Source organism: Aquarana catesbeiana, linkage group LG02 (assembly GCF_042186555.1).
Source record: "Aquarana catesbeiana isolate 2022-GZ linkage group LG02, ASM4218655v1, whole genome shotgun sequence".
Taxonomy (NCBI): domain Eukaryota; kingdom Metazoa; phylum Chordata; class Amphibia; order Anura; family Ranidae; genus Aquarana; species Aquarana catesbeiana.
The window spans coordinates 22,378,963-22,406,136 of NC_133325.1; the positions used below are offsets into that span (position 1 = coordinate 22,378,963).

At 47.7% G+C, this 27,174-nt stretch overlaps 1 protein-coding gene across 2 annotated transcripts in view; it reads right to left on the bottom strand.

Annotated features, from left to right (window-relative positions):
- The window catches only part of LOC141126698 (uncharacterized), a 59,527-nt gene extending 32,801 nt beyond the window's left edge, over positions 1 to 26,726 (bottom strand). The window contains exons 1-4 of one of the 2 annotated variants that reach the window (XM_073612666.1): positions 24,825 to 26,726; positions 10,879 to 11,456; positions 3,963 to 4,035; positions 1,389 to 1,807 (exon numbers count right to left, since the gene is read on the bottom strand). In XM_073612666.1, the coding sequence (XP_073468767.1) occupies positions 1,389 to 1,807; positions 3,963 to 4,035; positions 10,879 to 11,456; positions 24,825 to 24,972 (1,218 nt within the window). In that variant the 5' untranslated portion in view covers positions 24,973 to 26,726. The remainder of the gene's footprint in view (positions 1 to 1,388; positions 1,808 to 3,962; positions 4,036 to 10,878; positions 11,457 to 24,824) is intronic. The other variant, XM_073612665.1, reaches the window with a different exon arrangement.
- Between the last annotated feature and the right edge of the window lie 448 nt (positions 26,727 to 27,174).

The window sequence follows — 27,174 nt, forward strand, 5'->3', positions numbered from 1 at the left end:
AAGCAAGTGGTTAAAAAAATAAAAAACGCCATATAAACGCCATAAATCTATCCCCTTTTTTGTAGACGCGATAACTTTTGCACAAACCAATCAATATATGCTTATTGCAATTTTTTTCCCAAAAATATGTAGAAGAATACATATCGGCCTAAACCGAGGAAGAAATTTGTTTAAGATAAAAAAATTTGGGGATATTATAACCAAAAAAAATTTTTTCTTTTAAAATTTGTCGCTCATTTTTTGTTTATAGCGCAAAAAATAAAAACCGCAGAGGTGATCAAATACCACCAAAAAAAAAACTCTATTTGTGGGAAAAAAAGGATGTCAATTTTGTTTGAGTATAACGTCGCACAACCGCGCAATTGTCAGTGAAAAGCGACGCAGTGCCGTATCGCAAAAAAACGGCCCGGTAATTGGGCAGCCAAATTTTACGGGGCTGAAGTGGTTAAGGACCCGCGGCCTAGTTTTCAAACATGTTGTTCAAAAGTTAAAATTATTTTTTTTTTTTTGCAGGAGGAAGTGAATCAGGGATAGGAGGGACGTCTAGCCCTAGTATTTCTTATTTGGCCCTGAATTTCTTCCCCAAAAAAAGGCCTAATTAAGGGGCATTCCCACCATATATGGAGAAGAGTACCCCGGTGTCTACAGCCCTACCAACATAGCTCAGACCTGGAGGGGTAAATACGTGCCACCCGATACCAGCGGGACATCAGAAAATTCATTTCCTGGGTTTTAGAGTCGATAGAGCATGAGTTGGTAGGCTGGTATTAGGTGGGCTAGCTGGGTCTCGGTAAGTTCAGGTCCCTTTCCCACATTATGGAAGACAGATCGGACACTTGACACATTTTTGGGACCATTGTCATTTATACAGCGATCAGTGTTATAAAAATGCACTGATTACTGTAACAATGACACTGGGAGGGAAGGGGTTAACACTAGGGGGCGATAAAGGGGTTAACTGCATTCCCTGTGTGTGTTTCTAACTGTAGGGGGGAGGGGACTGACTAGAGGAGGAGAGAGATCGTGATTCCTAGCTATTAGGAACTCACAGTCTCTCTATCCTCGGGCTGGTGCGCCGCCGCATCGTCCCGACCTGCCGCCGTACAACGACGGCGGCTGGTCAGCAAGTGGTTAGCCCGCAGGTGATTGGTTGCTAAGACATAGGATTGTCCTAGCAGCCAATCACCAGCGTGTCAAAATGAAAAAGTTATTGCCCCTTTCAGACATGGCGGACTCAAAAAAAACATTTCAGGCGGACCCCGATCGGTCTGTTAGTATGAAAGGGGCCCAATTCTCTCAGGAAGTTTAGTATAGAGAGAGAAGTGTGAAGGGCTGTCGGTGCTTTCGTCAGACACACACACAGACAGACAGACAGACGTAGGCTGTACCTGGTCCTGGTGCACCCTCTGATGTTTGGCGAGCTCAGACCTCCAGCGATAGCTGTTCCCGCAGACATCGCAGGGAAACGGTTTGTCCCCGGTGTGGGTCTTCTTGTGGGTGGTCAGGTGTTGCTGCTGTACGAAGCTCTTCCCGCATTGCGCACATTTGTACGGCCGTTCTCCCGTGTGGATCCGCTCGTGGATGAGCAGCGCGGTGTGCCTGCGGAAACACTTCCCGCACACGTTGCAGATGTACGAGCGCTCGCCCAGGTGAGCGCGCAGGTGCGATTTTAACGTCCGCTTGTTGTAAAATATCTTGCCGCACTCCGCGCAGGCGTGGGCCTTCTCCGCTTTGGTGTTACGCACCGGTCGCTTCTTGGTTAAACATCTCTTGGGTTGAGGAGCCTTGGAGTGATGGCCGGAGTCTCCTGCGTGTCAGAGACAGAATTGCGAGGAACATAAATTCAGATATTTTATTACAGTGGAACCTTGGATTACGAGCATAATCCATTCCAGGAGAATGCTTGTAATCCAAAGTACTTGTATATCAAAGAGAGTTTCCCCATAGGAAATAATGAAAACTCAGATAATTCATTTCAGTGTCACTGCTAGTGTATGCAGTACCCCATGTGGCCAGAGGTGTGGGGGGGCGCCAGAGACACTCGGAAACACTCAAAAGACGGCTCGGAGACGCTAGAAAACACTCAGACGGAGTGTTTCCGAGTGTCACTAAGCATCACCGACACCCCCACTCCTCTGGTGAGCTACTGAGAGGCTGAGCCGGCCACTCCCAACCCTCCACAGCCTAGCGCTCCAGTGAGCGAGGAGGGTGGCAGGGCAGAGAGCCGGTGACTGACAGCAGCTCTCTGCCCGGGGAGCCCTGAGAACCGAGCGGTCTGCGGTGTTCGATTGCCAGGCTCTCAGTCTTAGAGGCGCCGGGGGGGGACAAATAGAGCATCTGACCGATGATGTATACACATAGGTAAGTATGATTCAAGGAAAAAAAAAAAAAAATTCCCTTACCTCCCCTAAATAAAAAAAAAAAAATAGAAGAAAAAAGTGCTAGCAAAAAAAAATGTTAGACTTTAAAGCAGAGCCACCAGTGCTTCATTCAGTCACCTGATTGGCCAGGCCAGTCTACGTCACTCCTGTGTATGTCCATGGGGAGTTACATGACCACAGCACAGAGCAGGTGCCATCATGTGCAGCTCAGTGTACAGTACTGCTAACAAGAAGGAGGAAGCATTTATTGGCAGAATAGACTGATACCGTCTCTGATACCATCTCTTCTGCTATAAAATCCTTACCTGCCACCCCCCCCCCATCCAACTTTAAGACCCCTTTCACACTGGGGCGGTTTGCAGGCGTTATTGCGCTAAAAATACTGCCTGCAAACCGCCCCTAAACACTGAAGCAGTGCGCTGGCAGGAGCAGAAAAAAACTCCTGCAAGCTGCATCTTTGGAGCGGTGAAGGAGCGGTGTATTCACCGCTCCTGCCCATCGAAATCAATGGGACAGCGCGGCTATACCGCGGTACTACCGCAGCTATAGCCGCGCTATACGAGGGGTTTTAACCCTTTTTCGGCCGCCAGCGGGGGGTTAAAACCGCACAGCTAGCGGCCAATACCGTAGTAAAACAGTGCTAAAAATAGCGCCGTTTTACCGCCGACGCCCCCTACCACCCCAGTGTGAAAGCAGACTAATACTACTTTAACCACTTGCCACGCATGCCAATTCTGACATTTCTCTCCTACATGTAAAAATCATATTTTTTTTTTTTTTGCTAGAAAATTACTCAGAATCCCCCAAACATTATGTATATATAATGGCGGTCGTTGCATCTTTTTATCTCGCATGGTATTTGCGCAGCAATTTTTCAAAAGCGTTTAAAAAAAAAAAAACACTAAAGTTAGTCCAATTTTTTTTTTTTATACTGTGAAAGATGATGTTACGCCGAGTAAATTGATACCCAACATGTCACGCTTTCAAATTGCGCACACTCGTGGAATGGCGCCAAACTTCTATATTTAAAATCTCCATAGGGGACGCTTTGAAAATTTTTTTTTTTTTTTATTGTCTATTTTACGTTACTTTTTTATTTTACACTTTCTCTTTACATTTTTTTTTTTGATTCATTACAAGGAGTGTAAACATCCCTTGTAAAAGGAATAGGGCCTGACATGTCCTCTTTATGGAGAGATGTGGGGTCTGTAAGACCCCACATCTCTCCTCCAGGAAAGGCTGAGATCAAAAAAAAAAAAAAAAAAAAAAAAATGAACAATCTCTTTCATTCCGAGTCCTCGGCGTTGTTTACTTCCGCCAGCTGGGCCTCCAAAGGTCATAGAGATGACTGGAAATCTCTATGATCAACGTCTGGCGGCAGCAGATTCCTTCTGCAGCTCGCCGATCGCACGGTAGAAGTACCAGAGGGCGGCGGGGAGGAAGGGGGGTAAAAGTGTCCGGTATTGAGGTGGTTAATTAAAACAGTAAAAATACAGCAATCTGCAAAGAGCAAAGCGCTCTTTCTATACACCCCCTCATGTAGGATAGAGTATGCAGCGCACCCTGCTGGTGATTGTGTACCTGTGTTCGATTCTTCAGCCTTCACACAGCTATTCGAATCCCCCGGTTCCTCCTTCACCAAAGCTTCAGAGACCTGAAAACAACAAAACACATACTGACCAATGAGAAAACAGGCAGGTAAAGTCCAACTTCAATATTAGTTCTGGATGGCAGGAAGAAGGGTTAGAACCTCTGTTCATGTTTCATTACTGTGTTCTGCTGGGAAGATTTGGGGGGGAGGGAGGATTTTGGATCCCCGATTGTGCTGGTCCCCCCCCCCCCCGCTGCTGACCCCTTTCCCCCACCCAATGGAGGCGGCGGCAGGGAGTGCCTAGTGGCCAATGCTTTTCCTGCACTGAGAACTTTCATGTCATGGAGGAAAGGGAAAGCAAAAAACTCATTCCAAATAAAAAAAAGAGCAAAAAAAATAAAAAATAAAAAAAATCACGGAGATCTCTCTGCTGCCTAAATTAGAACTAAATGCAAAACTTAATTTTTTGTTTTTTTTTATTTTTGGATAGACTTAAAGTGGTTGTAAAGGTTAATTTTTTTATTTTTTTTTAAATAACAAACATGTCATACTTACCTCCACTGTGCAGTTTGTTTTGCACAGAGTGGCCCCGATCCTCCTCTTCTGGGGTCCCATTGCGGCTCTCGCGGCTTCTCCCCACTTCTGTAACCCCCTCTGGGAAGCTCTCTCCCGAGGGGGTTACCCCGCAGGCGCGCTCCCGTGTCATACACTCGGCGTCCATAGCTGCCGAGTGTATGACTCGGCCCCCCCTGGTCATTGGATTTGATTGACAGCAGTGGGAGCCAATGGCTGCGCTGCTATCAATCTATCCAATCAACGCGAAGACTCTGTGGAGAAGAGGATGCCGGGGACGTGCAGAGCAGGTGAACGGGCTCAGGTAAGTAAAACCGTGGGGTTGGTGGGGGGGGGGGGGGGCTGGGCGGTGAAAGCCAGGTGTTTTTTCACCTTAATGCACAGGATGAAAAAACACGAACCTTTACAACCCCTTAAGCCTCGTACACACGATCGGATTTTCTGATGAGAATTGTGTGATGACAGGCTGTTGCTGGATAATCCGACGGTCTGTACGTTCAATCGGACATTTGTTGTCAAATTTTTTCCGCGGACAAATGTTGGATAGCATGCTTTAAAATTTTCCGCCAACAATTGTATGTTGTCGGATTATCCGATCGTGTGTACCCAAGTCCGTCGGACAAAACTCCAAAGCACAAACACGCATGCTCGGAAGCAATGCTCCACCATAACACAACATTAGCAGAAGTTGCCGAAAGGGTGGGGCTAAAGAGCTGAAAAACCACGTTGTTTCGCGTTTGTTGGCCGACAATTCCTAGCCGCTTGTATGCAAGACAAGTTCACGGCCAACGCCCTTCGGACAAAAGTCCTACACTTTGTCCGATGAAAATCCGATCGTGTGTCCGAGGCTTAAGGGAGGGTTAGAACCCAGTCAGTTTTTTTTTCCTCCTGCCATCTATTTGGGGAGATTTCCCGACACTTCCTGTGGCATAACCAAAACAGGAAGCGAGAGAAAATCCCTCCAAAGTAAGAGAATCCCCCGGTTGTCACCAGAACTAGTATAAATTTGGGATTTTCATTCACTTTCACCGATAATGGGAAATCAGGACAAATAGAGAGGGTGAATCTTCCTAAACGGGGGGCACAGACAGCAATAAAAACTGACAGGGTTTCCAATCCCTCCCCACTCCATACAAAAAAGTTCTGCCTTTAATTACACTTTAAAGTGGTTGTAAAGGAATTTATTTATTCGGTTCCCGTCTGCTGTATAGTCAAATGACGGTCGGATGGGACCGCTCTAGTTCTGGGAAGGATGTCATGTTACGTGGCGATCGGCGGTGCGGCTGTTGTCCCAGCATCACCGATCGGGGGTAAAGAGCCAATGACAGCAGCTCTTTACCACGTAATCAGCTGTGTCTCTTTTTACTTGCAAAGCGTGAAAGGGGACACTAACACTGATCATCAGCGCCGGTCATCAATGCCCACCAGTGCCACCTATCAGTGCAGCTCATTAGTGTTCATCAGCAATAAAGAAAAAATTACCTGTTTGCAAAATTTTAGAACAGAAATGAAGAAAAAAAAAAAAGTTTTCTTTCCCCAAAATGTTTGGTCTTTTTTTTATTCATTTAGCAAAAACAAAAAAAAACTAGTGGTGATTAAATACAGACAAAAGAAAGCTCTATTTATAGTGAAAACATGATAATGTCATCTGTGTACAGTGTAGCATGACCGCACAATTGTCATTCAAAGAGGGACAACACTGAAAGCTGAAAATTGGCCTGGGCAGGAAAAGGGGGGTGAAAGTTCCCAGTAGGCAAATGGTTAAATAAACAGGTCTATAACTTACCTATTCTATGCAATTGAATAGCACAGAGATTCCATAAACCTCCTCTTCTCGGGTCCCCCACCAGCATGCTCCTGGCTCCTCCTCTTCTCGGGTCCCCCACGGGCATGCTCCTGGCTCCTCCTCTCCGTCCCGTGCGCCCCCCCCCTTCACTGGAAGCCACTTACCATGGGGGGGCACTCATCCATGCTCACTCCCGAGCCCCTGCTGCTCTATCCATTGATACAGACAGTGGGAGTTGGCCCCGCCCCCTCATCACTTGCTTTGATTAACAGCAGTGTGAGCCAATGACTCCCAGTGGCCCCAAGCAAAGCCAGCGAAACTTGGAAGTGAGGGGAGAGAAGAGCTGCAGACTTGCACAGTGCTGGATCCAATGAGGGCTCAGGTAAGTATAAAGGGGGGGGGGGGGGGAGAAGAGCTGCAGACTTGTACAGCGCTGGATCCAATGAGGGCTCAGGTAAGTATAAAGGGGGGGGGGGAGAAGAGCTGCAGACTTGTACAGCGCTGGATCCAATGAGGGCTCAGGTAAGTATAAAGGGGGGGGGGGGAGAGAAGAGCTGCAGACTTGTACAGTGCTGGATCCAATGAGGGCTCAGGTAAGTATAAAGGGGGGGGAGGAGAGAAGAGCTGCAGACTTGTACAGTGCTGGATCCAATGAGGGCTCAGGTAAGTATAAAGGGGGGGGGGGGGAGAGCTGCAGACTTGTACAGCGCTGGATCCAATGAGGGCTCAGGTAAGTATAAAGGGGGGGGGGGGAGAGCTGCAGACTTGTACAGCGCTGGATCCAATGAGGGCTCAGGTAAGTATAAAGGGGGGGGAGAAGAGCTGCAGACTTGTACAGCGCTGGATCCAATGAGGGCTCAGGTAAGTATAAAGGGGGGGGGGGGAGAGCTGCAGACTTGTACAGTGCTGGATCCAATGAGGGCTCAGGTAAGTATAAAGGGGGGGAGAGAAGAGCTGCAGACTTGTACAGCGCTGGATCCAATGAGGGCTCAGGTAAGTATAAAGGGGGGGGGGAGAAGAGCTGCAGACTTGTACAGCGCTGGATCCAATGAGGGCTCAGGTAAGTATAAAGGGGGGGGGGGGGAGAGCTGCAGACTTGTACAGCGCTGGATCCAATGAGGGCTCAGGTAAGTATAAAGGGGGGGGGGGAGAGCTGCAGACTTGTACAGTGCTGGATCCAATGAGGGCTCAGGTAAGTATAAAGGGGGGGGGGGGGGGGGGGGGAGAGCTGCAGACTTGTACAGTGCTGGATCCAATGAGGGCTCAGGTAAATATAAAGCGGGGGGGGGGAGAAGATCTGCAGACTTGTACAGTGCTGGATCCAATGAGGGCTCAGGTAAGTATAAAGGGGGGGGAGGAGAGAGAAGAGCTGCAGACTTGCACAGTGCTGGATCCAATGAGGGCTCAGGTAAGTATAAAGGGGGGGGGAGAAGAGCTGCAGACTTGTACAGTGCTGGATCCAATGAGGGCTCAGGTAAGTATAAAGGGGGGGGAGAGCTGCAGACTTGTACAGTGCTGGATCCAATGAGGGCTCATGTAAGTATAAAGGGGGGTGGGGGGAGAAGAGCTGCAGACTTGTACAGTGCTGGATCCAATGAGGGCTCAGGTAAGTATAAAGGGGGGGGGGGGGGGGAGCTGCAGACTTGTACAGCGCTGGATCCAATGAGGGCTCAGGTAAGTATAAGGGGGGGGAGGGGAGAAGAGCTGCAGACTTGTACAGTGCTCGATCCAATGAGGGCTCAGGTAAGTATAAAGGGGGGGGGGGAGCTGCAGACTTGTACAGTGCTGGATCCAATGAGGGCTCAGGTAAGTATAAAAGGGGGGGGGGGGGGAGAAGAGCTGCAGACTTGTACAGCGCTGGATCCAATGAGGGCTCAGGTAAATATAAAGCGGGGGGGGGGGGAGAAGATCTGCAGACTTGTACAGTGCTGGATCCAATGAGGGCTCAGGTAAGTATAAAGGGGGGGGAGAAGAGCTGCAGACTTGTACAGTGCTGGATCCAATGAGGGCTCAGGTAAGTATAAGGAGGGGGAGGGGAGAAGAGCTGCAGACTTGTACAGTGCTCGATCCAATGAGGGCTCAGGTAAGTATAAAGGGGGGGGGGGGGGGGGGAGCTGCAGACTTGTACAGTGCTGGATCCAATGAGGGCTCAGGTAAAAATAAAAGGGGGGGGGGGGGGGAGAGAAGAGCTGCAGACTTGTACAATGCTGGATCCAATGAGGGCTCAGGTAAATTATATAGGGGGGGGGAGGGGAGAAGAGCTGCAGACTTGTACAGTGCTGGATCCAATGAGGGCTCAAGTAAGTATAAAGGGGTGGGGGAGATAAGAGCTGCAGACTTGTACAGTGCTGGATCCAATGAGGGCTCAGGTAAGTATAAAGGGGGGGGGGGGAGAAGAGCTGCAGACTTGTACAGTGCTGGATCCAATGAGGGCTCAGGTAAGTATAAAGGGGGGGGGGGAGAAGAGCTGCAGACTTGTACAGTGCTGGATCCAATGAGGGCTCAGGTAAGTATAAAGGGGGGGGGGAGAAGAGCTGCAGACTTGTACAGTGCTGGATCCAATGAGGGCTCAAGTAAGTATATGGGGGGGAGTGAGGGGCCCCTTCTTTCGATGCTTAAACATTTTTTACCTTAATGCAAAGAATGCATTAAGGGCCAGTTCACACCTGACACAAGTTCCGTGCGCTTTTTTTCTGCACTAAAAATGCATGCACGTTGTTTTCCATGTATTCCAATGGCTCTAGTTCACACCATGCAGGCAGTTTCCAGTCGGTTTCTGGTGCAGAAACTGACCATGCAATTGACTGCATGGTAGAACTAGAACTAAAATGCAGCCCCCCCCATCTAACTATCCCTTTACTCTTCTAAAAGGTCACATGATGACCAACTACCAAGTCTTCTCTCTCCTTCTAGGGCGGAGTCCTCCTTCATATGTATATGTTACGGCCTGACACTTCCTATGGCTGTACAGTGATGGTGGACGAGGCGTCTGTGGAGGGGACTGTTGGGGACCGAGAGGCATGTGCACATCTGCAGCATCCCTCCACAGCTCCCTAGCCCCTCCCCCGAGCCTGATCTCAGTCCAGTGCTGTGCATGAAAGCAGAGGCTCTCCCCCTCCTCATAGGCTCAGAGACAGCAGCGGGGAGCCATTGGCTCTTGCCGATATCAATCACAGCCAGTGAGGAGGAAGCCGGGCGCAGAGCCCAGCTGAGCTCTGTGTGTCAATGGAATCAGGAGTGAGCCCGCATGAGTAACACCATAGCCGAGCGGCTTACTATGGTGGTGGTGGTGGTGGGGGGGGACAAGGAGGAGGACGATGACGACGAGCAAGAGGAGGAGGAAGAGGACAAGGAAGTGAAGGAGGAGGAACAGGAGGAGGAAGTGGACGAGGAGGAGGAAGTGGACGAGGAGGAGAACGAGGAGGACGAGGACGACAAGGGCGAGGAGGAAGAGGAGGAAAAGGACAAGGACCACGAGGAGGACAAGGAGGACAATGACAAGGACAAGGAGGACAATGACAAGGACGAGGAGGACAAGGACGAGGAGGACAAGGACGAGGAGGACAAGGACGAGGAGGACAAGGACGAGGAGGACAAGGACGAGGACGAGGAGGAGGACAAGGACAAGGACGAGGAGGAGGACAAGGACAAGGAGGAGGACAAGGACAAGGAGGAGGACATGGACGAGGACAAGGACATGGACGAGGACAAGGACGAGGACAAGGACGAGGACGACGACAAGGACGAGGAGGACGACAAGGACGAGGAGGACGACAACAAGGACGACGACGACAAGGACGACGACGACGACGACAAGGACGACGACGACGACAAGGACGAGGACGACGACAAGGACGAGGACGACGACAAGGACGAGGACGACGACAAGGACGAGGACGACGACAAGGACGAGGACGACGACAAGGACGAGGACGACGACAAGGACGACGACAAGGACGAGGACGACGACAAGGACGACGAGGAGGATGACGAGGAGGACGACGACGAGGACGACAAGGACGACGAGGAGGACGACAAGGACGAGGAGGACGACAAGGACGAGGAGGACAACAAGGACGAGGAGGACAACAAGGACGAGGAGGATGCTCGTCCTTGTCCTCCTGGAGGACAAGGACGAGCTGGAGGACGACGAGGAGGACAAGGATAAGGAGGAGGAAAAGGACGAGGGCGAGGAGGAAGACAAGGACGAGGAGGAGGTTCAGGGCTACTCCCCTCCAACCTTTAACTCGCCTCTTCCTGGTGGACCTGTCATAGAACACTCTACTATACAACTAAGGAAGAAGAGGATGAAGAAAAGGACGAGGATGAGCTGGAGGAGGACAAGGATGAGGAGGACAAGGATAAGGAGGAGGAAATGGACGAGGAGGAGGTTCAGGGCTCCCCCCCCCCCCCTTTAACTCGCCTCTTCCTGGTGGACCTGTCATAGAACATTCTACTATACAACCACAACCTACTGACACAGCATGCTTCTAAATATCAGCACCCAGTGTCCTTTCAATGTACCCTCCCCCTGACCTTTAACCCACCTCTTCCTGGTGGACCTTCTGGTGTTTCAGCAGCTCGGAGCGCCATCGGAAGCCTTTCTTGCAGTCAGTGCACTGGAAAGGCTTCTCTCCTGTGTGGGTCTTCTGGTGGGTGCTCAGGTGCTGCCTCTGTACGAAGCTCTTGCCGCACTGTGTACAGTGATAGGGGCGCTCCCCGGTGTGAATGCGTTCATGAATAAGCAGCGACGTGTGCCGCCGGAAACACTTCCCGCACACGTTACAAATGTACGATCGCTCTCCGAGGTGGGCCTGCAGGTGGGCCTTCAACGTTCGCTTGTTGTAAAAGACCTTGCTGCATTCCACGCAGGCGTGCGGCCGCTGGGCGTTACCGGCTCCCGAGCGGTCCAAGAACTTCATCCGGATCTTATCCACTCCCTCTGGAAAAGACGGTCCCTTCCCCTCAGCCAGGTCCAGTGATTGAGCCAGCGGCACTTCCCCTCCACCCGCCGCTTCCTCGGTGCAGAGCGGTAGGTTATTCGAACAATTGGCACCCAGGCTGGGAGCGCCGGTCACCTCCGCCGAGGTCTTCTCACCGATGGCTTTCTCTACCAGTCCCTCACCTGGATAGGAGACAAGAGAGTGCAGATTAGGGATGCAGAATACATCACACGGGAGGAAAGTATGTAATGTCCCCAAAGACATATCTGCAATGTCCCCAAAGACATATCTGCAATGTCCCCAAAGACATATCTGCAATGTCCCCAAAGACATATCTGCAATGTCCCCAAAGACATATCTGCAATGTCCCCAAAGACATATCTGCAATGTCCCCAAAGACATATCTGCAATGTCCCCAAAGACATATCTGCAATGTCCCCGAATGATGCAGTCTTCTGCGCATGCGCTGCCTTGAAAGGGCACACTGTGCCGTTTCAAACTGGGGTCATGCCATGACCGGCGGCTCCCGCGCGCATGAGCGGAAGTGACGTCATGCGACTCCGGACAGTCACAGAGCCGGAGTTCGCGGCCCCCGGAAGGAAGAGGGGTGAAAAATGGATGCTCGCTGCCAGCGTGGAAGACGGGACATCGCGGGCTTCTCCTGCAGGTAAGTGTCAAATAATGGGCTAGTATACGATGAATACTAGCCCATTATGCTTTACCTTTGCAGGGAAACAAAGAGGAAGTAAAACCCATTAGGGGTTTACTTCCTCTTTAAGGAACGGGTCTAATTTTCAGACTTGATGTTAAAACCTTTTTTTGCTAGAAAATTACTTAGAACCCCCAAATACTATACATTTTTTTTTCTAACACCCTAGAGAATAAAATGGCGGTCAATGTAATACTTTGTCACACTGTATTTGCGCAGCGGTCTGCACTTTTTTGGGAAAAAATAAAACAGTAAAGTTAGCCCAATTTTTTAAAATTATATTGTGAAAGATAACGTTACGCCGAGTAAATTGATACCCAACATGTCACGCTTCAAAATTGTGCCCGCTCGTGGAATGGCGACAAACTTTGACCCTTAAGGCGACGTTTAGGAATGTCTACAGCTTACCAGTTTTGAGCTACAGAGGAGGTCTAGGGCTAGAATTATTGCTCTCGCTCTAATGATCGTGGCGATACCTCACATGTGTGGTTTGAACACCGTTTTCATACGCGGGGGCGCTACTCACGTATGCATTTGCTTATGCACGCGAGCTCGGCTGGATGGGGCGCTTAAAAAATTTATTTTTATTTTTCTCTTATTTATTTTACTTTTAATTTTTTAATTTGACACCGTCCTTAAAAGAAAAAAAAAAAATTTGGATCAATTTTATTTCTATTATAAGAAACATCCCTTGTAATAGAAAAAACAGCATGACAGGTCCTCTTAAATATGAGATCTGGGGGGGTCAAAAAGACCTCAAATCTCATATTTACACTAAAATGCAATTAAAAAAAAATAAGTAATTTGAAAAAAAAAATTTTTTTTTTTCCCCCTTTAAGGGCTATGGGCAGAAATGACGTCGCTTCCGCCAGTCAATGTTATGGAGCCGAGCGGGGGTGGGGGGCCCCCATCATTCCCTCACTTGGCTCCAGGCAGTGGACATGAGAGGGCACTTACCTGTCCAGGGAGCCTGCGATGTCGGCACCCCAAGCTGATTCGTCCATCGGTTTCGGGTGCAGGCGCCGGAATTACAAGTAGGGGAAACGGGCAGTGAAGCCCGTCAGGCTTCACTGACAGATTCCTCCTGCGCATGCGCAAAAAAACAAAAACAAAACAGAAGTGATGTACCTCACCGCGGAAAAAGAAAAGAAAAAAATCCATAAAATGAGGAGGGGGGGGGGGGATTTGTGACAGTAGGGATGATTGGGGGGCATTCATGCTAAGGAAGGGAATTTGTGCTGACAGTGGGATTTGGAGTGTGTGTGGGGGGAGGGGGTTAGTGCTCGGAGGGGAAATTTGAGGGGTAGAGGGTTTATTCTAGAAAGGGGTAATTTTTTTTGGGGGGGGTGTGCTGGGAGCATATGTGGATTTAGAGGATTTGAGCTAAGCATGCAGATTATCGCTCAATTTTTTTTGGGGGGGGATTTTTGCTGACACTAATGCTCATACATCATGGGGGGGGGGGGCGCATTTGGCATGTTCTCCTGGGACTCTAGATGACCCGGCACTGGTGATGTGTATGACGTCACTTCTGGTTGCCGGTTGACAGTTTCTTCGGCCGGGAAAGAATATAATGCAGTGCGATGTCCATTACATTCAGTGGAGCTCAGGGGAGACATTGGGGGACTTTTAGACCCCGGATGTCTCAATAAAGGAAACTTGTCTCCGAAAAAGAATTGCATAAAACGCGTGTGGCAGGGGGGCGCCTACGCCCGAAAATGACGATTGCGATACACATTACATATCAGTGTGCATGCGGGAATGAGAGCAATAATTCTAGCACCAGGCCTTCTTTCGTACCGGTAAACTGATGGCCTATTGGGGGGGGCATTTAAAGCATCGCCTATGGAAAATACGGGGTAGTAAAGTTTGTCGCCATTTCTCAGGCGCACGCAAAATTTAAAGGTTTGACATTTTGGGTATCTGTTTACGCGTCTTTTACAATTTACCAAAAAATTGAGTAGTTCATTGCATTTTTGTGCCCCCTAAAAATGAACTTTTAATGTATTTTCTGCTGTCATTTTGCATTTCCTAGACCTTTGTAGTAATATCGTGTGATATAAAATATTGGAACTACCGCCATTTTATTCTCTAGGGTGTCCACTTTCAGAAAATATATCATGTTATGTTTTGGAGTTTTATGTAAACTTGAGGCCTAAAATTATTTTTTTTAAAACATGTGCAATATATGTATATATATATATATATATATATATATATATATATGTATATATGTATATATATATATATATATATATATATATAAAACGCAAAAATGTCTCTGGCAGTGAAAGGATTAAAGGATAAGTTCGGGAACATGTTACATGTTCTACCAAAACCTGGTTCCTAACATTTTTAGCTGGCTTCTAGATTTAAAGCAAAACGTATAAAAATGGACGCAGAACGCATCAAACATGCATTATCATTGACTTCTATGGTCCTCAAAATGCAAAACAAAAGCAAGCAAAAAAAAACAAAAAAAAAAAAACGGATATATTAAAAAAAAAAAAAAAAAAAAACGCGCACAGACGTGAACCAGCTCCAACTCTAACACCTGTTCTAGAACATTCCGACAACGCGCATCAAAGCCTCACACTTATATGTCATATATGAAGGGCTCAGGACGCTAAGGCGACTGGAAACTGCATTCTGGCGCTTGGGCTACACTGCAGCAGCGGTCTGGATTGGGCGCACCCCCCCCCCCAGGGTCAGGCTGGCCAGCAATAGAGGCTGTGGGTTTTCGGCCTGCTGGTGCGGGAAACGCGCTCCTTTGTGTGAACCGTCGTCCTCCTCATGTGTGGGCGGGGCTATCATGAGCGCGGTTGAGAGCTTCCCTTGCTTGCTCTCACTGGCGCACAAGGAGAAGTATCTCCTTCCCAGATTGACAGCTGGGTGCTGGGGTTGCAGGCTTGATCTGTCGCCCTTTACATACTGGGGGTCAGTGCTGGCCCATCAGAGAAGGAGGAAAAAAAAATTACTTATTTGCAAAATTTTATAACAAACTTCGCTTGGCACCAGGAGTGAGCAATTCCTATTGCCTGACGCCCTGGACATGCGGTTCTGGGCACTGGGCAGTCAATGGGAAAAAAATTAACTGGTTCCTAACTTTTTTTTTAGCTGGTTCCTAGATTCAAAACAAATTTGTCTTGTCCTGGATATAAGGGTCCTTTTACACTGGGGCGTGGGCGGCGGCGGCGGTAAAGCGTCGCTATTGTAAGCCTCGGGGCTTTCACACTGGAGACAAAGCAGCGGCACTTTCGGGTCAGTTTGTAGGTGCTATTATTAGCGCAATAGCGCCTGCAAACCGCCCCAGTGTGAAAGGGCCCTAAAGGTACTTATGGAATGTTTTTTTCGCCGTATTTCTTTTGGTGGTATTTGATCACCTCTAGGGTTTTTAATTTTTGCTAAACAAACTAAAAAAAGACCAAAAATTTTGAAAAAAATAAAAGTTTTGCTTTTGTTTCTGTAATAAAATTTAGTAAATAAGTAAGTTTTCTCTTTCACTAATGGGCACTGATAAGGCGGCACCAATGAGCGGGTACTGATATGCAGCACTGATGGGCATTGATAGGCGGCACTGATCGGCACCGATAGGTGACACTGATGGGCACTAAAAGGCTGCAAAGATGGGTTCTTATGGGTGGCACTGATAGGCAGCACTGCTGGGCACTGATAGGCATTGATACGTGGCACTGATAGGCACTGATAGGCATCCCTGGTCGCAATGGCAGTGGTAAGCATTGTGAGTGGGCACTGTTTGGCAGCTGCCTGGGAGTTGATTGGCAGCTGCCTGGGCACAGATTAGTATTTCCCTGGGGGTCTGGGGGGGGGGGGCATACCTGGTGGTCCAGTGTGGATGGCCATCCTGGTGGTCCTGGGTGGCATGATAGTGGTCCTGGGCAGGATCCGGGGGGGGGGCTGTGCTGATAAACAATTAGCACAGCCCCCCCCCCGTCAGGAGAGCAGCCGATCGGCTCTCCTCTACTCACGTCTGTCAGGCGTGAGTGAGGAAAAGCCGATCACCGGCTCTTCCTATTTACATTGTGATCAGCCGTGATTGGACACGGCTGATCACGTGGTAAAGAGTCTCCGTCAGAGTTGCGGTGTGTCAGACTGACACCCCGCAACAACAATCGCCATGATGCGCACCCCCAGGGATGCGCAGCGGCTTAATATCCTGAGTACGTCATATGACGTCCAGTCAGGGTATTGAAACCACTTTGCCGCCGTCATTCTGCTATATGGCGGGCGGCAAGTGGTTAAACAGTAAGACCCCTTTCACACTGAGGCGGTTTGCAGGTGCTATAGCGCAAAAAATAGCGCCTGCAAAGCGCCCGGAAAAAGCGGCTCCATTCACTCCAGTGTGAAAGCCGAGTGCTCTCACACTGGAGCGGTGCGCTAGCAGGAGGGTAAAAAAAAAAGTCCTGCCAGACGCATCTTTGAGGCGCTGTAGGAGCGGTGAATACACCACTCCTAAAGCGCCACCGCCCATTGAAATCGCTTTTGGACGCTAGCGGGGGTTGAAAGCGTCCCGCTAGCGGCCGAATAGGGCCGCAAAAAGATAGTAAAGCACAGCTAAAAATAGCGGCGCTTTGCCGCCGACGCCCCCACCACCCCAGTGTGAAAGGGCTCTTATACACAAAAAAAAAACAAAGAAAAAAAAAAACAAAGAAAAAAAAAAAACAAAGAAAAAAAAAAAACAAAGAAAAAAAAAAACTCTTCACACCTGTGCAACGTGAGACTTTTTTCCGATCTTTTGGCACAATTATCACACCACAGCATAGGGAAGCCCATTCACTAGAATGGACAGGCCAAGCAACAAGAACACCAAAGAAGCTCCTGCATCATTGTAGGCAGTGAGCCAATCGCGTTTTGTGATGCACATTTAAACGTACGACAGCTACCTGTATTGGGGGGGGGAGTCATTAAAATTGAATGGCACTACAAGCTTGAGGCACTTTATTTATTGATATGAGTATTTCCTGTAACGAGTGCAGAAACGTGCCTTCTCGAAATGCGAGGCCTAAGAGTACCAAAGTCCCCACAACTTTCTTCTGCTCCCTAAAGTTTTTATTGCCATCTGTGTCCCTGCTGAGGAAAGTCTATGTACCCCGGTCACCGTTTCTGAGCTTGTCACCACAACAAAATGTGAAGGGAAATCATCCAACTGGATGAAGGGGGGGACGACGACACTTGTTCCACTAACAATTCCATTCAATTTGTAGAGAATGTCTCTCACTTTCCGTTGTGTCTCCAGGACAGGAAGTGAAAGGAGATCTTCCCAGAAAACAATATGGCCGCTGTTTTAGCTCCCCCTCACTCTGTCCAGAACTGAAAAATTTTATGTTATAAATGTTATGAATATGTTGCCCATAAATATATTCTAAATCAGTTTTTCTCAACCCGGTCCTCAAGTACCCCCAACAGGACATGTTTTGGGAATTTGTCTTAGATAAAATAGCTGTCCAAAATACCAAGCCATTGACTCTGATTTAAAGAGATTGTAAAGCTTTGTTTAAAAAAAAACAACAAAAAACATGTTATACTTACCTCCTCTGTGCAGTTGATTTTGCACAGAGTGGCCCCGGTCGTCCTTTTCTGGGGTCCCCTGGCGGCGCTCCTAACTGCTCCTCTTCATCGGGTGCCCCGCACAGTGAGAGTCGCTTTCCATGGGAGCACTCGTGCGGGCGCGCTCCCGAGTCCTGCTGCTGCATCCATTGACACAAACGGCAGTCGCCCCAGGTCACAGGATTTGATTTTGATTGACAGCAGCGTGAGCCAATGGCTCCTGGTGCGATCAATCTATCCAATGAGGACCTGAGACAGCGGCTGGAGCTGCTGCACTCATCCCTGTTGTATGAACGATCGGGCTGAGGTAAGAAAAAGGGGGGCTCTTGGGGGGAGCTGCTGCACAGAAGGTTTTTCACCTTAACCACTTCAGCCCCGGAAGGATTTACCCCCTTCCTGACCAGAGCACTTTTTACAATTTGGCACTGCGCCGCTTTAACTGCTAATTGCGCGGTCATGCAATGCTGTAACCAAACGAAATTTGCGTCCTTTTCTTCCCACAAATAGAGCTTTCTTTTGATGGTATTTGATCACCTCTGCCGTTTTTATTTTTTGCGCTATAAACGGAAAAAGACCGAAAATTTTGAAAAAAAATGATATTTTCTACTTTTTGTTCTAAAAAAAATCCAATAAACTCAATTTTAGTCATACATTTAGGCCAAAATGTATTTGGCCACATGTCTTTGGTAAAAAAAATGTCAATAAGGCCTCTTTCACACGAGGGATCCGTATGTCCGTTTTTCATCCTTCCGTTTTCGGATGAAAAACGGACATACATTCATCCCTATGGAGCGTCGGATGTCAGCGGTGACATGTCCGCTGACATCCGACCCCGCTCCGATCCGAAAAGTGTAACGGAGGAAAAACCTACTTTTCCATCCATTTTCGGATCGGATCGGGTGACGACGGACACTACGGTCCGTCATCATCCGATCCCCCCATAGGGGAGAGCGGCGCTCTGACAGGTACGTCGCTGCACGGCGTGCAGCGATGGACCTGTCATCTTCCTGCTCAGCGGGGATCGGCGGAGCGATCCCCGCTGAGCAAGCGGGTGTTCACGGGGCGGATCATCACTGATCCGCCCCGTGAGAAAGAGCCCTAAGTGTATATTTATTGGTTTGCGCAAAAGTTATAGCGCCTACAAACTAGGGTACATTTTCTGGAATTTACACAGCCTTTAATTTATGACTGCCTATGTCGTTTCTTGAGGTGCTAAAATGGCAGGGCAGTACAAAACCCCCACAAATGACCCCATTTTGGAAAGTAGACACCCCAAGGAAATTGCTGAGAGGCATGTTGAGCCCATTGAATATTCATTTTTTTTGTCCCAAGTGATTGAATAATGACAAAAAAAAAAAAAAAAAAAATTACAAAAAGTTGTCACTAAATGATATATTGCTCACACAGGCCATGGGCATATGTGGAATTGCACCCCAAAATACATTTAGCTGCTTCTCCTGAGTATGGGGATACCACATGTGTGGGACTTTTTGGGAGCCTAGCCGCATACGGGGCCCCGAAAACCAAGCACCGCCTTCAGGATTTCTAAGTGAGTAAATTTTTGATTTCACTCTTCACTGCCTATCACAGTTTTGAAGGCCATAAAATGCCCAGATGGCACAAACCCCCCCCCAAATGACCCAATTTTGGAAAGTAGACACCCCAAGCTATTTGCTGAGAGGCATGTTGAGTCCATGGAATATTTTATATTTTGACACAAGTTGCGGGAAAGTGACAATTTATTTATTTATTTATTTATTTTTTTGCACAAAGTTGTCACTAAATGATATATTGCTCACACAGGTCATGGGCCTATGTGGAATTGCACCCCAAAATACATTCTGCTGCTTCTCTTGAGTATGGGGATACCACATGTGTGGGACTTTTTAGGAGCCTAGCCGTGTACGGGGCCCCGAAAACCAATCACCGCCTTCAGGATTTCTAAGGGTGTACATTTTTGATTTCACTCTTCACTGCCTATCACAGTTTCGGAGGCCATGGAATGCCCAGGTGGCACAACCCCCCCCAAATGACCCCATTTTGGAAAGTAGACACCCCAAGCTATTTGCTGAGAGGCATGGTGAGTATTTTGCAGCTCTCATTTGTTTTTGAAAATGAAGAAAGACAAAAAAAAAAAATTTTTTTTTCTTTTTTTAATTTTCAAAACTTTGTGACAAAAAGTGAGGTCTGCAAAATACTCACTATACCGCTCAGCAAATAGCTTTGGGTGTCTACTTTCCAAAATGGGGTCAATTGGGGGGGTTTTGTGCCACCTGGGCATTCCATGGCCTCCGAAACTGTGATAGGTAGTGAGGAGTGAAATCAAAAATTCACGCCCTTAGAAAGCCTAAAGGCGGTGCTTGGTTTTCGGGGTCCCGTACGCGGCTAGGCTCCCAAAAAGTCTCACACATGTGGTATCCCCGTACTCAGGAGAAGCAACAGAATGTATTTTGGGGTGTAATTTCACATATTCCCATGGCATGTTTGAGCAATATATCATTTAGTGACAACTTTGTGCAAAAAAGAAAAAAAAAAATTTGTCTCTTTCCCGCAACTTGTGTCACAATATAAAATATTCCATGGACTCGACATGCCTCTCAGCAAATAGCTTGGGGTGTCTACTTTCCAAAATGGGGTCTTTTGTGGGGGTTTTGAACTGTCCTGGCATTTTATGCACAACATTTAGAAGCTTATGTCACACATCACCCACTCTTCTAACCACTTGAAGACAGACAAAGCCCTTTCTGACACTTTTTGATTACATGAAAAAATTTTTTTTTTTTGCAAGAAAATTACTTTGAACCCCCAAACATTATATATTTTTTTAAAGCAAATGCCCTACAGATTAAAATGGTGGGTGTTTCATTTTTTTTTTTCACACAGTATTTGCGCAGCGATTTTTCAAACGCATTTTTTGGGGAATAAAAACACACTTTTTTACATTTTAATGCACTAAAACACACTATATTGCCCAAATGTTTGATGAAATAAAAAAGATGATCTTAGGCCGAGTACATGGATACCAAACATGACATGCTTTACAATTGCGCACAAACGTGCAGTGGCAACAAAATTAATACATTTTTAAAAGCCTTTAAAAGCCTTTACAGGGTACCACTTTAGATTTACAGAGGAGGTCTACTGCTAAAATTACTGCCCTCGATCTGACGTTCGCGGTGACACCTCACATGCATGGTGCAATTGCTGTTTACATTTGACGCCAGACCGACGCTTGCGTTCGCCTTAGCGCGAGAGCAGGGGGGACAGGGGTGCTTTTTTTTTTTTTTTTTTTTTTTATTATTTTTTTGCTTTTTTATCTTATTTTAAAACTGTTCCTTTCATTTTTTTTTTTTTTTTTAATCATTTTTATTGTTATCTCAGGGAATGTAAATATCCCCTATGATAGCAATAGGTAGTGACAGGTACTCTTTTTTGAAAAAATTGGGGTCTATTAGACCCTAGATTTCTCCTCTGCCCTCAAAGCATCTGACCACACCAAGATCGGTGTGATAAAATGCTTCCCCAATTTCCCAATGGTGCTATTTACATCCGGCGAAATCTAAGTCATAAAATGCTCGTAGCTTCCGGTTTCTTAGGCCATAGAGATGTTTGGAGCCACTCTGGTCTCTGATCAGCTCTATGGTCAGCTGGCTGAATCACCGGCTGCATTCTCAGGTTCCCTGTTGAGACAGGAGAGCCAGAGAAAAACACGGAAGACGGTGGGGGGGGGCATTCTCTCCCACTGCTTTTAAAAGCAGTCTAGAGGCTAATTAGCCGCTAAGATTGCTTTTACATGAAAGCCGACCGCTGGCTGAAAAGAATGATACCAAGATGATACCTAAACCTGCAAGAATCATTCTGGTATAACCACTCAAAGTCGTGAATGCTGTACCTGAAGACAAAAAAATGGTTAACAATAAAACACAGTAAACGGTAAAGTATAAAAAATTGCATACCTGAAAAGCAAACATGATAAAACATAATAACAATAAAACATTGCAGAATAGAATACAGTAAAAAAGAGCAGAACAATAGAGAGAATAGAGAGAGAGAGAGAATAGAGAGAGAACAATAAAACGACAACTATTATTTTTTATTTTATATTTTTGTTTGTGTTTTTTTTTTTTTTTACACTGTTTTTGTAACTGTAACTTTTATAACTGTAACCGGTTCCAGGTTTGGGTCTCTCAAAATGCGATGGCATCTTGGGAGACCCTGTGAAAGTGTGTCCTAGTCTGTGCAATGCTGTACCCTACGCTAATACTCAACTAGTGAATGGTAGCGTTCAAAACATTCACCAATGCAAAGACCAGGATTGTCAGGACAGGAGGGACAATAATAGCGGGTGTCACGCCACAACATCTTTTTTGGGGGGGTTCGTTGGGTAGGGGTACTCAGGAGGACATAAAAATGCCTCTCATGCAGCCGACTGCATTTGGTTGGGGATGTGAATGGGGGAAGTAGGGGCGCTGCAGAAGTGGTGGGTTCCCAATTAGGATTGGCGAATGCAGCAGGAAGGGCATTATGGGCACGACGGGCCTGTGTTTGTCTTCTTGGTGGCAGCGGGACACTACTTGTGCTTGCCACCTCACCAGCTTGAACTGCACTTATGGGACTCGCCACGTCACCAAGTGTTACTGCAGTGCTGGTTTGACTACGACCGGGGTGTACTAGGCCGCTGGCGCTTGCCAGTTCACCAAAACGCTACCAAAAAAACTGTTAGCGATCGCAGGGATCAGGCCTGACTCCGCGAACGCTGCAGTTATGCGTTTAGTGTTTTGTAAGTGACAGTGATCGATCGATACTGCACTTGGGTGGGCTGGGCCGGGCCGGGCGGAGGGGCAAAACGCAGGTGCTAGCAGGTATCTGGGCTGATCCCGCTAACACTGCGTTTTTGGGAATCCTAAACTGCTGGGGACGCTAGTATAGATCTGATCGGATCAGATATTGATCCGATCAGATACTATACCACTAAGGGAGGTGTACGGTGCGTGGGTGTTAGCGCTACTGGCACTTACCTGACGCTGCCTGGGGCTGGTGCTTGCCATTTCACCAAAACGCTACCAAAAAAACTGTTAGCGATCGCAGGGATCAGGCCTGACTCTGCGAACGCTGCAGTTATGCGTTTAGTGTTTTGTAAGTGACAGTGATCGATCGATACTGCACTTGGGTGGGCTGGGCTGAGCCGGGCGGAGGGGCAAAATGGAGGTGCTAGCAGGTATCTGGGCTGATCCCGCTAACACTGTTTGTGGGAACCCTAAACTGCTGGGGACGCTAGTATAGATCTGATCGGATCAGATATTGATCCGTACAGATACTATACCACTAAGGGAGGCATATGCTGCGTGCGTGGGTGTTAGCGGTACTGGCGCTAATCTGACGCTGCCTGGGGCGACGCATATCACCGCCGGGCGATCAGGGGGCTAAACCTTTATTCGGTAATAAACGGCGGGTGCCCTGACACTATAAAAAATAAACAAACTAACCAGCGTCACCCGTAACGGTTATACAGTGATCAGTGGTGAAAGGGTTAACTAGGGGGCAATCAAGGGGTTAAAACATTTATTCGGTAGTATATGGGGGTCCCTGTCGCTATAAAACGCTGACGGCGAACCTAAATATTTACCTCACTAACTAGTGTCACCAGCGACACTAATACAGCGATCAGAAAAATGATCGCTTAGCGACACTGGTGACGGGGGGTGATCAAGGGGTTAAAACTTTATTAGGGGGGGTTAGGGGGGTATCCTAGACCTAAAGGGGGCCTAACACTCACTGCCCTAACACTGTAACTGTCACAAACTGACACCAATACAGTAATCAGAAAAAAAAAAAAAAAAACCTGCTTGGTGTCAGTTTGTGACAAGGGGGGGTGATTGGGGGGGGATCGGGGGGGCGATCGGGGGGGAATCAGGGTGTTTTGTGTGCCTGGCATGTTCTACTGTGTGTGTAGTGTGTTGGTGCACTCACATTGCAGTCTTCTCTCCTCGGCCCGGAACGGAAAATACCGAGCCGAGGAGAGATGACATCATTTCCTCTGCCTCTGTGTACAATACAGAGGCAGGGAAATGATCCCATTGGCTGGGAGCGATCGCGAGGGGGGGCCACGAATGGATGGCCTCCCGCTCACCACCGATCGCCGGGGGAGATTTGCCAACCGCCGCAGGCACCGGGGGGGGGGTCCGATCGGACCCCCCCACCCGCGGGCAGGCAAGGACGTACCTGTAAGTCCTTTTGCCTGCCCGTGCCATTCTGCCGACGTATATAGTCGTGCGGCGGTCGGCAAGTGGTTAATGCATAGAATGTTTCAGGGTGAAAAACCCAGAGGGTTCACAACTCCTTTAAAGTACCTGTGCAAGATGAAGGAAAACCTGCAAACATGGCCTGTTGTGGGTATAGGGACCTCCTCTGTAACTCTAAACTGGTAACCTGTAAACAATTTTAAAGTGTTGCCTATGGAGATTTTTAAGTATCGAAGTTTGTCGCCATTCCATGAGTGTGCGCAATTTTAAAGTGTGACATGTTGGGTATCTATTTACTATGTTATCTTTTTACTTTATACCACAAAAAAAAAAAAAGGGGGGGGGGGTAAATATTGTGCTTTTTATTTTATAGAAATCAAAAAAAGAAAAATTGAGAAAAATCGATTTTAGGCCTTCCAGCAAAAAAACAGCAGTGTTTGCATCTGCCAGAGCAGGAAGTGACGTCACTTCCGGCCTCCAAGGGTCAGAGGCCATCTGGTCCATGGCCAGCTCTATGGTAAACCACCGCCAGCGGCGGATTCATTCTCCTGCTCCCCGATCGCATGGGAGAGACCAGAGAAGCAGAAAGCCGCTTGCTATGGGGGCACTCATGCATGCTCACACAGTGTGCAACTTGGTACTGCCTCAGCAGGAGAGGGAGGAGCCAGGAGCACCGAAGAGGGACCGCTACTTGCCGCTGGGGGCACTCAGCAGGGGGACCACTACTTGCAGCTGGGGGCACTCAGCAGGGGGGAGGAGCCAGGAGCACCGAAGAGGGACCGCTACTTGCCGCTGGGGGCACTCAGCAGGGGGGGGGGGGAGCAAGAAGCACCGAAGAGGGACCCGAGGAGGAGGAGGAGGTGATCCGGGCTGCAACAGGGCAGGTAAGTATGTTTGTTATTTTTAACAAAACAAAAAAAAATGAGACTTTTCAATCACTTTTCATTGAATCTTTCATGCTGTGCTGGAGAGTCAGTGAAGCCCTCCCAGACACAGAGCAGCCGGCTTCACCACCGGGTGATGGGTCTTACCGAGCGAGATCAGCGTCTCCGAGGTCTCCTTCATCACATTCCTGTACAGCTCCTTCTGCCATTCCTCCAGCTCCATCCATTCCTCCTTAGAGAACGAGGCCGCCAGGTCATCGAACCCCACCGAGGACTGCAACACAAAACACCACATTTCATCATCCAGGGAAGAGCGTCCTTTTATGGTGACAAATGACCTTCATGCTGTCCTGAATAAAGTAACCCTGTGGGCAGGCTATGCACATTCAAATACTTACAGTTGAACCAGCTGGGCAGGTTTCCCAATCTTGCCCATAGCGCCTTCCCTTATACACAATACAACCTGTCTAGTTTCTGACTAGATTACCTTGGTAAGGTCTGTGACATCATCACTTGGATATTAAAGCCATGCCCGGGCACCGGGAGCTGATGTTAGTGCGTTGGTACCTCAGTGCATTGGTACCTTCTTCCCAACTCCACATCACGGTTCTTGAAGCGAGGGGACCCACATTGCTAATCTCCCTTCTGAAAATGCAAGGTCCCTGGCTGGTGTTGTATTTGAATTGCCGTCTGGCACACTTATCAGATGAGGTAAAAGGCAGATCCCCCTCATCTGTACACCATTCACAATTCAGGATCTCAAACGTCTGAAACTTGCCCGATCAGCATGGTAGCCGGGAAACTAGCATTTTCACAAGATACGGGGAGACGGGGGCAGTACATTTTTTTTTAAAAATTATTATTAATTTTATTATTTTTTTTGCACTGCTTTTTTTTTTTTTATCATCACTTATTGCCGTCACAGGGATTGCAAAATTTCCTTTGTGACAGCAATAAGCATCTGACAGGTCCTCTTTATGGAGAGATGTGGGCTCTACAAGATGGTGGGGCTCCTACAAGATGGGGGGCCTCTGGGGTTCTGAGTAATGATGATTTTTTTTTTTATACATGTAGGAGAGAAATGTCAGAATTGGTCTGGATGGGAAGCTGTTAATAATCCACCAGAATACCGTGTGGTGCAAGCACGGCAGTGCTGGGAGAATAGGAACCAGGGGTCTCAAACTGCCGGCCCTGTTTTGAAACTACAAGTCTCATGATGCATTGCAAGGCTGACAGTTACAAGCATGTCTCCCACAGACAGAGGCATGACGGGACTTGTAGTTTCGCAACAGCTGGAGGGCCGCCAATTTGAGACCCTCCCTATAGTAGAATCACATTTTCCTTTTTATAGTTGTTGTAAGTTCACCCATCACTTGGATCTCACTGGCCATTGGTTGTGGATAGAGTGGGGATGAGAATCCACCCTACAAGTATGTAAACATTAGCACAAACATTAAAATGCATGCGGTGTAAAATATGGCCCCGTATACAGGACCTCAGATACAGAATTTTTTTTTTTTTTAGCAGAAGTGTGTACGAGTCCATAAGGTGCTGACAATTTATACAGTGCTGCTCAGCCCCTGGCCCTGAAGGAGCTTGCAATCTATGGTTCATATTTCACATACAAAGGGCCAATCTAGACCGGAGCCAATAAACCTGTATTTAGGGACCAGGATTTGCATCAAAAGAATTTTTTTTATAGGTTACCAGTTTAGTTACAGAGGAGGTCTAGTGCTAGAATTGCTGCTTGCGCTCAAACGCACGCGGCGATACCTCACATGTGTGGTTTGCGCTGTGTTTACAAATATGGGCGGGACTTACATGTGCGTTCGCTTTTGTGTGCAGGCTACCAGCCCTTTAATTTTTTTTTTTTTTTTTTTATTTACTTTATTTTTACACTTTATTAAAAAAAAAAAACTTATTTTATCACTTTTATTCCTATTACAAGGAATGTAAACATCCCTTGTAATAGGAATCTATTGTGACAGGTCCTCTTTATGGAGAGATGCGAGGTCAATAAGACCCCACATCTCTTCTCCAGGCTGGAAAGCATAAGATTTATATAAAAAAAAAAAAAAAACACACAATCCCATGCTCACCCGCCATGATCGCGGGTTTGTTCACATCCGCGGCCCAGATGTGACGTCATAACGTCGCGCCCGGGCCTCCGATGGTCATAGAGATGACTGGTTACCATCTGGTCACCAGAAATCTCTATGGTCGTTGTCCGGCGCCGGCAGATTCTTTCTCTGGGTCCCCGATGGCCCGGGAGAGGCACCGGATGGCGGCACCTGTAAGAATGATCAAGCAGCGGAACTGTCGCTATGATCGTTCGTATGGTGCACAGTATCGCCGTCTGCAAAAGAGGATATCTGAATGATGCCTGTAGATATCCCCACTAAAAGTCAAGGCCGTCATATGACAGCCTTGGGCTGGAAGTGGTATAGGAATCACATTCAAACTCATGTTATATAGTCAGTACACACCCGCCATCATT